This window comes from Manacus candei, unplaced genomic scaffold, assembly GCF_025592945.1.
Source record: "Manacus candei isolate 608988 ecotype Guabito, Panama unplaced genomic scaffold, ASM2559294v1 h1tg000177l, whole genome shotgun sequence".
Taxonomy (NCBI): domain Eukaryota; kingdom Metazoa; phylum Chordata; class Aves; order Passeriformes; family Pipridae; genus Manacus; species Manacus candei.
Window position 1 is genome coordinate 251,734 of NW_026138225.1, and position 12,133 is coordinate 263,866.

The following is a 12,133-nucleotide window of genomic DNA, read 5'->3' on the forward strand; positions in this document are numbered from 1 at the left end:
GGTTGGCCTCCACTGCTCCCTGCAATCAATCCTCCACGTTGCTGGGTTGCCATCTCCTCACTCTCAGCTCTTCTCCTTTAGGATCTGGGGCCTTTCCTTCCCACTGCTCTTCCTCCGGAATTCTCCAGGGGGTTCCCATCTTCTCCACCCGCCGCCGTGTCCCCGAGGCCTGGGCTGTGACGGTGCTGTGTCCCCTGAGCTGGGCACCTTGGCTGCCCGTGTCCTCTGGGCACTCAAGGCTGGGACCAAGAGGAGCATCTGCTCTCAGGTGGGTGAGGTGACTCAGAGCCCACGGCCAGGGCACAGGTTGCCTCAGTCTGCACTGGCCTGAGAGGGAAAGCTGACACTCAAGGCTCTGCAAGGCTCCAGGAGCCCAGTGCCAACCCCTGGGAGCCAGCCCTGGCTTGGGGAGGGTCTGGTGTCCCTGCTGGGATGGAAGCTGAAGGCAGGGGAAGGCTTTGTGCATGGAATCAACCTCTCCAGGATCCAGCTGAATTGAGACAGAGACACTTCTCAGGTTTGTGGGACGGTGTAGAAAACCCCAGAGGGGTAAAGGCAGGAGTCCAGGGAGAGCACCAGCTCCGTTAGGGTGAGAATCAGGGAATCACAGAAGGGCTGGAGTGGGAAGGAACCCACAAGGATCCTGGGAGAGATGGAAAGCTTTACTGAAATCCAGAAAGCTTCCATCAACTGGCTTCCCTTGATGGGTTATTGTGGAGAAAACGATATTCAGTTTGACAAGCAGCACATTCCCCTCAGGACCCCGTGCTAGCTGTGACCAGCGACTGCCTTGTCCTTCAGGGGCTTTTCAATAACTCCCAGAACAACCTTCTCCACAATTGTACCAGGCACTGAAAGGACACTGCCCAGCCTGTAATTCCCAGGGTCATCCTTCCTGCCCATCTTGAAAACTGGGACAATGTTCCCCAGCTCCCAGCGCTGCCTCTGTGTGCTGGGAGCACCAGCTGGAGCAGCCGGCGAGCGGGAGAGCCCTGTGCTGGGAAGAGGGTGCAGGATGCAGGCAGGGGAGTGGGACGGGCACAGGGGCTGTGCTGCTGCTCCAGGGATCCAGCAATGCCCTCGGCTCTCTGCACTTACGGATTCAGGAGTCCTGTTGGGAGGACCTGGGCGATGCTGAAGGCAGCACCTTCTCCATGGCAGGTTGTGTGGCCAAGTCCGTGTCTGTGTGTGTGTTGTCTCTGGGATACACACTCAGCTTCAGGGCTGATCCCACAGCAGGCACATCCATTGTCCGGGAAGGAGACCCTGGGCCTTGTGGCATCCCAGCCTGGGCTCCAGCAGCCACGTGGGAGCATCCCCAGGGCCGGAGCTGCTGCAGAGCCTCTTAGAGGAGCCTGGGGCCTCTCACAACAAACCTTAGGGAACGTTTCCTTTCTTCCCCCACAGCCATGGCTTCGCAGGACGACACCCCAGAGGGGCATGGAGAGGCACAGCTCCTGGCAGAGGCACTTCAGAAGGAAGGACTGGAGGCTGGATACTGGCTCCCCAAACTCTCCCAGACCCTGGGAGTCCAGTGCACACAAGCCCTGCAACACCTGCAATATGAAGACTACCTTACGTTGGAGTGCCAAGTGCGGCACCCCTGGGAGAAAAGGGCGCTCCAGAAACTCCTGAAAATAAGAGATGACAAAGCAACTTCTGAGGAGCAAGAAAAGCAGCACTTGGAGAGGACAAAGCAGACACAAGGAGTGGCCAAGCAAGTCCTGAATGAGCTGAAAGAAATGCTCGACAGCCGCAGCCACAGCCAGGATGCTATAAGGCAAAGAGCAGAGGCTCTATGGCAAACCATGGAGATTCCCAAGGAGTTCTGGCCAGCACCAAAGAAGCCCTTGGCAGTTGTGCTGGAGAGCATCCAGAAGCAGCTGGAGCAGCAGGAGTCGTCACTGGGCAGGAGGGAGAACATCCCCGACACGGAGGTGCTGAGGCGGGCGTCGGGGGGACTGGCCCTGCAGGGCATCTACAGAACCAGCAGGGCTGAAGATGTGCTGGCAAAGCGAGAGCAGCTCCTCAGGGTTCCTGAGGGATTCCAGCTCGCCGGTCCAGAACAAGGGTCGCTGCTTGAGAGCAAGGAGTTCTCCTCCAGTGCAGCAGAATCCACTTTCACCAGGTCCATGGAGCAGCTGGGCTTCAGCATCAGCGTTTCTGCCAAAGCCGAGTTCTGGGGAGTAAAATTGGAAGCTGGTGCAGATCACAGCAGCTCCTCACAGGCACAGGGCACCCACCAGTCCCACTCTGAGCAGAGCTACTTTTGCACCACCAAGTACCAGTACACCCCTCTGGCCTCCTGCTACTTCCAAAGGCATCAGCTTCTCCTCTCAGATGGGGCCCTGCAGGAGCTACAACACATGGAGCAGCTTTTGAGCCTCACTCGGGAAGAAGACCAGCCCAACCTGCTGGAGAGATTCTTCAGAAGGTTTGGGTCCCACGTCAGTCAGGGTCCCCTCCACTTTGGGGGGATATTCTGGTGGAAGGCGTCTACAGGAGGATTCAGAGCCGAGCAGAGGGAAGAGGTGAAGCGACAAACATCTGAAGTTCTGAACATCTTTGTCGGGGCCAGTTTCAGTGGCTTCGGGGCCAGTGCAGGAGGGGCCACAGATGTTTCCCGGTCCAGCTCACAGGCTTCTGTCCAGGGCAGAGCTGGAGAGAGCTCCCACACAGAGATTCGGTGTCACGTGTTCACCACAGGGGGCCCATCAGAGACTGATTCTCTCTCTCAGTGGAAAATGGGGCTGGTGTCCAATAACTCAACGTGGTACGTTATCGACCGCGGCTTCCAGCTGATCCCGGTGTGGGATGTCATCCTGTGCAATCACAGCAGGGATTTTCAGTCCGTCTATGGAATGAGCCGCGCCCTCAGGGCTGCGTACAAAGCGTTGACGAATCAGAGCGCCGGCACCGCTTTTGGAGAGGAACTGGCCAGTGCAGTGGAAGAGGCCAGAGAGTTCATGGAGATTGTGAAGGCCTGGCAGGGGGCGGTGGATGAAAAGAAACTGCTCATGCTGATGGATCTGAAACAGGATCTGAGTGCAAAAACCAAGGACCCCAGAGTCTGGATCAACGTGTGCCTGTCAAACAAAGCCCTGCAGGACTTCCTGGTGAACACCGTGAGGAGTTGCCAGGAGTCACCTCCAGAAAACTCCACCTCTATCAAGGCAATCTTGAGGAACCTCCTGGATCCTCATATCTATTCTGTCAAGGACTTCTCTGAGTCTTCCTTCATTATGCAATGGATCTTCCAGACTGACCACAGGCTTCCCAAAACTCCCAATGTCTCTGAACTTGAAGAGCTCCTGCAGACACTGCAGCAAACGATGGAGCACATCCATGCTGTCACCTACGCACCAGGAACCTCTGCTTCTGCCGTCCAGGAAGCAAAGAGAGAAGCCACCCTGACCACAGGCCTCGCAATTCATTCCTTCCTGCGGTCTCTCCAGGAAAGGGCTCAGAAGGACATGGAACTCTTGGTGCTCTTAATTGCGACCAGCACAGGGTACCAGGTGGGAAGCAGCACTTTTCATCACCTCCTTGGCCATGCAGAAATTCAGTACCTGGCCCAGGCAATGGCAGCGGCACACGAGCAGTATGTGACTCTGAAGGAGCAAGATGCTGCCAGAGCTGAGGCCTCCCTTCTGCTGACGGCTCTGACCGTGACACCCCAAAGCAAAGAGCTGTCCCCAGAGCAGAAGAGGGAGCGGTTGCGTTTCATGGAAGGTCACATGGAAGGCTTGTGGTCCACAGGGACAAAGAATCTTCTCCAGAAGCACAGGGAGTGCCCAGACTGGGAGATGCTGGAACGTGACTTGAATTCCTTCATCGGTGGGAGCTTGGAGGAAACAGGGGATGATGTGAGGATGCAGAACATACTCAAAGACATGGAAGACACTTTCCAAACAACTGAGCCTTCCAGTCCCTCCAAATTCGAGTCAGGTGCCAGGGAATCCAAAGCCAATGAAGCCACTGCAAACCAAGAGTTCCTCCAGTTGCTCAAGCGCCTTGGACTAGAAAGTCACTATCCAAGAAAAATGGGCACAGGACATTTCCACAGCATCTGTAAGACATCTCTGCACGACAGCCAGCCCAGCAAGGACCAGGAACTGCCATTTCTCTTCCTGCAGAAGCTCTTAACCGTGGACTATCGGGTGAGGTACCTGACTTGTGGGGATGGGAGCAACCCAGGACCTGCCCTCGTGCCAGAAACCACAGAGCAAGAGCACGAACCCTCAGACTCCTTTGAAAACTTTCTCCATCGTTTGAAGGAAGCAGCCCCTCGACCTGCAACCAGGGACAGCCACGTGCACCCCATGGACCTCCAGATGGCAATTTTCCACTGTGCTGATGACTTCATGAGACAGTCCATTGCAACCAAGCTGGCCTTCTGCCAACTGGCACTGCCCCTGCTGGTGCCCAAGCCGGGCACTGCTCAGATCGAGTTCCCGCTCTGGGCCCTCAGCCAAATCAAAAGGAGCTGGAAAGAGGCCGAGAAGTCGGGACAGCAGCCCAGGATGAGCAGTCACAATAACAAACTCATCCATCAGGCAGAGACGCCCATCGTGTCCTTCATCCGCATTGGCACCTCTGCCTCCTCTTCCAAGTCTCAGCTCCTCAATGCTCTGCTCAGCAAACAAAGACACGACACTTTTTTCCACCGCCATTGCCAAGGCAGCACCAGAGAGCGTTTGCTGATGGCAGGTGTTGTGGAGATCGCCTGGTACTGTCCCCGGGGAAGCCCCGATGACACCTTTGAGTGCTGTGTGGCTTTCTGTAACCTGCATGGAGACGCCAGGGACCACGGAGCGCAGCTGCACTTCTTACAGGAGATCTCTGCTCTCAACGTGGCTCTTGTCTCCGACTCGGAGCACATGGATGATAGAGGGACAAAGCTTCTGTGTGACCTGTGGCAGTCGCAAAGGCCTCTGGTTTGTCTTCTCACTGACAAAGAGAATGTTGCAGCTGGACAATCCAGCAAAACCGTAACAATAGGGATCAAGAACAGAAACGAAGCAGAAATGTTGGACGAGCTCACCAAAACAATCAGGAATCTCCTGGAAGGGTCCAACCCTCGTTTCAGCCTGGACGCCTGCCTGGACAAAGCTCGCCAGCACGGATTCTTAGTGGATGAAGATCGACCCGAGTGTGTGGCAGCCAAAGCAAAGGCAAAGGAGCTGGTGACCCTTCTGAAGAAGGAGAAGCTGTCTGAGATCAAATCCCAGCTCCTGCCTCTTCAAGGAAAACTGTGGCACCAGTGGTGCCAAAAGGACAAAGAACTCACTCGCTTGCAGGAGAAGGGCAACAGGAGCATCGAGCACCATCGGAGCCAAATTGAATCCGAGAAGGCAGCAATTAGAAGAAAGCAACGAGAGCGAGCCTTCCCCCTCAACCAGCTGATGAAACCATTCCTTGGCTTTCTCCAGTCACAGCCAGCAGATACCAAGAAATACTTCCTGCAGTGGATGAAGGTCTTTATGGACGACCTGTCCTCCGGTCGCCTTCAGGAACTGAGGAGAGACTATCACAAGTTATGGTCTGAAATCCTGGAAAAAAAGAAAAGCAAGGAAAAAACCAATCCAAGCCCTGAGTTGCTGAGTAGGTTGGAGGCCCTCTCTGATGAAATTAATGATTCATCCGTTGGCCTGGAGCATCTGATGAGAGAGGTAGGGCAGATCTATGAAGCTCTGAACTTAAGGAACTCAAAGAATGAAAACGTTGTCAAACTGCCCCAAATGGCAGCAGAGCTGATGGTTTTGGGGTATCCTGTGGAGCTGACGGATGGGGATGCTTCTTACCTGCCCCTGTGCTGGGTGGGAGCAATCTTTGACAGCCTAATTGAGAGGTTGGGGGACAAACGAGTGTTTGTTCTCTCCGTGCTTGGCCTGCAGAGCACAGGGAAGTCAACCCTGCTGAATGCCATGTTTGGGCTGCAGTTCAACGTCGGTGCGGGGAGATGCACCCGGGGAGCGTTTATGCAGCTGCTGCCACTGGACGAGCAGCTGCAAGAGGACGTGGGTTTTGATTACATGCTGGTTGTTGACACAGAGGGCCTTCGTGCCATAGAGATGGCCAATAAACAGTCTCTGAACCATGACAATGAGCTGGCCACCTTTGTCATCGGCATCGGCAATGTGACCCTGATCAACGTCTTTGGGGAAAATCCCTCAGAAATGCAGGATGTCCTTCAGATCGCTGCACACGCTCTTCTGAGGATGAAGAAAGTAAATCTTTCCCCCGGCTGCCTCTTTGTCCACCAAAACGTGGGAGAAGTTACTGCCAAGGAGCAGAACATGGAAGGACAAAGACGTCTTCAGGAAAAGCTGGATGAAATGACCGTGGCAGCTGCCCAGCAGGAATGCTGTGACGTCTCCTCCTTCAGCGACGTCATCCGCTTTGACGTGAACACCCACATTCACTACTTTGCTCACCTGTGGGAAGGAAACCCCCCAATGGCACCACCCAACCCCACCTACAGCCACAACGTCCAGCAACTGAAGCGCAAAGTTCTCCAGGCTGCCAAGGAGTCCCAGGGCAGCATTTTGACGCTCTCCAGCCTGAAAGTCCGTATTGGTGACCTCTGGAATGCTTTGCTGAACGAGAACTTTGTTTTCAGCTTCAAGAATTCACTGGAGATTGCTGTCTACAGGAAACTGGAAACTGCCTTTTGTCAGTGGACCTGGAGGCTGAGGAGTCACGTCTTAGACGTACAAATGAGACTTGACAACAGAATTCGGAACGGGGACTTGCAGCAAGTCACCAGAGAACACCTGGAAGGGCTCGTGCAAGAGACAAGTGATGCCATCGTGACAGACATGGAAAAGTATTTCAGGGAAGAGAAACACCGTGAGATGCTGGTCCAGTGGAAAGGCAGCACAGAGCTGAAGCTGAAAGAACTAAAAGAGAATCTTCTTCTTGAAACTCGGAAGAAATGTCAGAATCTCATTGAACTGCAGAAGACCCAGAGTAAACTGAATGCAAGGAAGTCAGAATATGAAGACGAGCTCCTGAGAAGGAGCAGGGAGTTGGCTCTGACTCTGAAAGGCAACAGTCTCAGTCAGAGAAAACTGAGAGACAGCTTTACTTCTCTCTGGGCTGAGTGGATTGCTGAAGTCTCCCGTGCTGCTCCCCCACCGGAACGGGTGGATATTGATGCCGAAATAGAAGACGTCCTTCTGGAGCATTTTAAGGAGCCTGGTTTCCATGCACGCATCAGGTCATTTCCCAAACACAGAGGATTTTCCTTGGACTTGAAGAAACATGTCACAAAGAAAAAGGGTTGGAAAAAAAGGAATGTTTCCAATGTTGATGTGAACTTGCAGGACATCACAGACAACATCATAGATCGTGTGTGGGCAAACATTGATAAGAAGGAACAGGAGAAACGGGATTACAGTCGAACCTTTATTCATGAAATACTCCATGAAGTACAGGAAGGTGTGAACTCCATCCCCAGCGATGCACTATTTAGTGTTAACAAAGATTACATCATAGATTTATCTCTGTACCTCTGCGGAACGGCAGCAGAAAGGTTTAAAGCCATGCACGAAGCATTCCAGAAGGCAAATGACCCAGTCACCTACCTGAACAGCAAGAAAGAAGATTTCTTTACATGTTTCCAGATTTCCTGTCAAGGAGCCACTTATGTCACAGCTTTTGCTGGTTTCCTCTGTTACAAGCTTGCCCCAGCTCTTCGCCGGGCCGTCTATGAGAGGACGGCTAAAGCCATCGCTGGGGACATGCAGGGGAAAGTCCCAGATTTCCAGGGCAACAGAGCCAATCTGGATGTTTGTATCCTGAGATTCCTGGCACAAGAAGAAAAGTTTCACTATTTCAAGCGGTACCTTCAACACCCAGAACAGTTTTTTCAGTGGTACATTGAGAGACGTGTTGAGAGTTACTGTTTAGGTGAGAGCCGGAGGCTGGAGAAGTTTTTAGATTCCTCCCTTGATGTTCTCTATGGAAACATCCTGTCAGCTGTTGCTTCATCAACCCAAAGGGTCAAAGACAGAAAAGACCAAAAGGACAAAATCTCTCTCTGGCTGGATGAATTTTGCAGGGAACTGACAGAGCTGATCAACTTGCCCAGAAGTGACCTGAAGGGCCTCGAGCATCAGGAGATCACAGACATCGAGTTCCTGAGCAAAGCCATGGCAGAAGCACTGCCTGCCATGAAGGACAAACTCAGGGAAGAATTTGCTGTTGCTGATTTGAGATGGTTTGAAATGAAGCCTCACACCATCCTGGCAGAGCAGTTTTGGGGGTGCTGGGAGCAGTGTCCCTTTTGTGGGGCTGTCTGCACAAACACCATGCAGGGACATGATGGAGACCATCAGCTTCTCTTACATCGACCACAAGCTTTGAGGGGATGGTGGGTCCGAGGAACACAAGAGCTGGTCATTGATATTTGTTCCAGCAGTGTTGCAAGTGACCGTCGATTCTACCCAACTCAAGAGGATTACCCCATCTATCCCTACAAGAGATACCGGGATGCAGGACCTCCTTTCTCCAATTGGAAAATTCTTCCTGATCCATCCATGCAAGCCTACTGGAAATGGTTTGTGTCTCATTTCAGGACCAGTATAGAAACCTGGCATGGTAAGAAATTCCAAGGCAGAGGAGAAATCCCTGAGGCCTGGCAGAGAATTACCAAGGAGGAAGCACTTGCCGAGCTGGACAAGCCTTAGGCCACGCCGATGGAAGGAAGATGAAAGATGAAGGAAGAAGCTCCATGGCTTTGCAGTTTAGCAGAACAGAGTACAAGGCTGTCCACAAAATGCCGTTTCAATGCTTATGCTCTCAAGCCCCATGAAGACAATGGGATCCAACTGCTCACAAACTGGGGGAAATAAGGCGCGTTACTCCGGCCGTCGCTCAGAAACTCCCTCGCTTCCTGATCAGCCAGAATCCTCTTCCCTTCCTGCCGTAAACATTTCCCTCTGCTTTGTCCTTGAGCAAAAGAATAAAAACCCTCCCAGGGCTGCTCAGTCCCATGGCCAAGATGGAGCCCAAGTGCCAGGGGAAGGGCAAAGGCAGCACGAGAAAGCCCCAGTTGAATGAGCTGCTCTGAGGAAATAAGGGGCAGTGAGCAAAGCCCAGCTTTCCTGCAGCACTCAAATCCCAGCCCAAAGGGGGAACACTGTGGTACTGGGAAGATTATGGGACCCTCCAGTACCTGTCAGCCGAGGGACAATCCAGGTGTTCTGCTGCAGAGCCAACAACCACGTCGAAGCCCCTCCTCAGGTGCCAAGCCATGACCCCCCCCCTCCCATTAGGTACAGCAAGAGAACTTTACAGCAACCAGAAACAAAAGGTAATTACAACTGAAGCCACTCCAGCTCCACCTAAACACAAAGAATTCGTATAAAAGTAAGTTGGGAAGAGGGGGAAAATTGAGGAAGACTCCCCCGAACCTGCTGGGATCAGCTGAGGGGTTGAACCTGCCTCCCCACCCAGGGACGCCTGTGGGGTGAGAAACACTCTGGGCAGGTTCAACGCTGCTTTAAGGAGCAGAGCTTTGGTCGGGCTCCCCCCAGAGGATATTGGCAGATTGCTTCGTGTTCCACCTTGGCCTTGCTTCCCAGAGCCCAGACTGCTTTCAAACACGGTTTTGCAGCCAGACGCTGCCGCCAACGCCCACGAAACTTATTAACCTGTCCCAGGCGGTGCTAATAAAGAGTGTGATTCCAGGAACTGGGAGAGGAGTCCTTTCAGTCGCCAGCAGCAGGTCCCACCTTGGCACGGGCAGGGCTGGCTGAGGCAGTGCTTTAACTCCCTGCTCCGGAGGGCCCTGCGTGTGCCCAGGGCAGCCGTCCCTGCTCAGGGGCCTGGGCCTGCTGCACTTCCCTCCAGCTCTCACCCCACCGGCAGCTGCTCCTGCCCTTGGCCTGGCTGTTGAGCAAAAGCCTTTGCCGTGCCCCCTGTGTAGGATCCCGTGGCCCAGCAGCTTCCTCCCAGCCCCCGGGGCAGCACCGGTGCTGTCCAGGCAGCCTGGGGGCATCGGAGCCGCGCTCTGGAGAAGCTGGGACCAGCTGGGGCTGCCCCAGGGACGGCCTTGGGGGTTGGAACTGAGGTGGCAGTGCCCCTGCCGGGCTCCCAGGGAGAAAGGAGGGAAAGCAAAGAGCTGCTGGGGGAGGGTGGGACTGGAAAGCAGAGCAGGGACTGCCCAGGGGGTCTGTCTGATGCACAGCTGGGAAAGAGGGGGCTGGGCAAGGCAGGGGACAGGGCTGGGCTGACAGGCTGGGAGGAGGCCGGGATGGGGTTGGAAGGGGAGAGGGGCAGATCTGAGTGGACCAACTCGGATTTCTTTCCCTTCTCCCCTTTACTTTCTTTTCCTTCCCTGCTCCTTCTGCCTCCCTCTGCTCTGGAGCCAGGCTGGGAGAGCTGGGGGCGCTCCCCTGGAGAAGAGAGGATCCAGGGAGACCTGAGAGCACCTTCCAGAGCCTAAAGGGGCTCCAGGAGAGCTGGAGAGGGACTGGGGACAAGGGATGGAGGGACAGGACACAGGGAATGGCTTCCCACTGCCAGAGGGCAGGGAGATGGCAGACTGGGAAGGAATTCTTCCCTGGGAGGGTTGGGAGGGACTGGGTTGGGATTCCTAGAGAAGCTGTGGCTGCCCCTGGGTCCCTGGGCCAGGCTGGACAAGGCTTGGAGCAACCTGGGATACTGAAAAGTAAGGGGAGCTGAACTAAAGGTTCTTTGAGGTCCCTTCCTACCCACATCATTCCATAATTCTAGGATTGAACTTCTCCAGACAAGGGATGTGTTGCACAACAATGGACTTCTGTGGGAATTTCAAATAGAGGAGTGTATCTCACAGAGGAATATTTTTACATGTCCAATACATGACAGAAAATGCAGAAATCACTGCTCCAGGCCACTGGTTTGTCAGAAATTAAAAATTCAGGACTAGTTCTGTGAGTGTAAGAAACAGGCACCTGATAACAGCATTTATGCTCGATCCCACAGTCAGTCCAACAGATCGCGGTACCTGAATCACAGTGACAAGCCTCTCTGGGCAGCTCCCACTTTCCTAGCTTGTCTCCTTCTCCAAACATTTAACCCACAACCTAAAAAGACGGGGTAAAAGGAAGTTTGTCTGTTTGGTTTTTCCTTCAAGAAAGCAGCGTTTTTCCACAGAAAAATTACATCCCCCGTATTTCGCAGACACAACACGGCGCTGCTTTTGCCCTGGTGGTGTCTCCCGCTAATCCCAAGCGCTGGAGCCGCACCCTCCGTGTCCCAGCAGCCGCTGTTCCGGAGCAGAGCGCAGCCCGGCCCGGCCCAGCCCCGCTGCCCGCACAGCCCGGGGCCGCTGCGCGCCGGGGCTCCCCCACAGGCCCCGCCGCCCGGCCCGGACCCCGCTGGACGCTTCCCCCGGGCCCGGCCCGGCGCCCCCGAGCTCCCACCTGTCCCGGGCCGCGGTCAGGGGGTCCCGGGGGCGTCCTGGGGGGTCCGGGCAGCTCCAGGGCCGGCGGGGCTGCTTCGGTCCCGGCCGCGCTCCAACGGTCCCCCTGAGGGGATCGGGTCCACCTGAGAGTCACAGCGTGCCCTCACAACCGTCCCCTCAGAGCCGAGAGACACAGCCCGCCCTCACAACCGTACCCTCACACACACAGCCCGCCCTCACAACCATCCCCTCGCCCCTCACACACACAGCCCGCCCTCACAACCGTCCCCTCGCCCCTCACACACACAGCCCGCCCTCACAACCGTCCCCTCACCCCTCACACACACAGCCCGCCCTCACAACCGTCCTCTCACAGCTCCATCCACAGCCAGCCCTCAGTCCAGCCCCTCAGCTCCAGCCCCTCAGCACTCTACCAGTCCCCTCTCAAGCTCAGACCCTGGTGCAGTTTAGCACTGTCGGACACTTGGAGAAGAGGCAGCTCCCCCGGGGAGCCATTAGAGCCCCTTCCAGTGCCTAAAGGGGCTCCAAGAGCGCTGGGCAGGGAGTCTGTACACGGGCCCGGGGTGCCAGCGGACGCGGAACGACCCCAGGCGCCGCAGGGCAAGGGCAGATGCGTCGTTCCCGGATCCCTTTTTCCCGCTGTTCCCGCCGCCCTCCCGCGCGGGGCCCTCCCGGCCGCCAGGGGGCGCCGCGGGCGCGGGGCGGGGCGCGGTGACG

The 12,133-nt window shown here is 55.3% G+C and overlaps 1 protein-coding gene across 1 annotated transcript; it reads left to right on the plus strand.

The window, feature by feature from the left end:
• The first annotated feature begins 162 nt into the window (after positions 1-162).
• Positions 163-9,840, plus strand: LOC127463851 (interferon-induced very large GTPase 1-like). Its single transcript, XM_051773765.1, has 2 exons — positions 163-268; positions 1,408-9,840. Exon 2 carries the CDS (start codon positions 1,410-1,412, stop codon positions 8,691-8,693), a length of 7,284 nt encoding a protein of 2,427 aa, XP_051629725.1. The 5' UTR covers positions 163-268; positions 1,408-1,409; the 3' UTR covers positions 8,694-9,840.
• Positions 9,841-12,133: the final 2,293 nt, after the last annotated feature.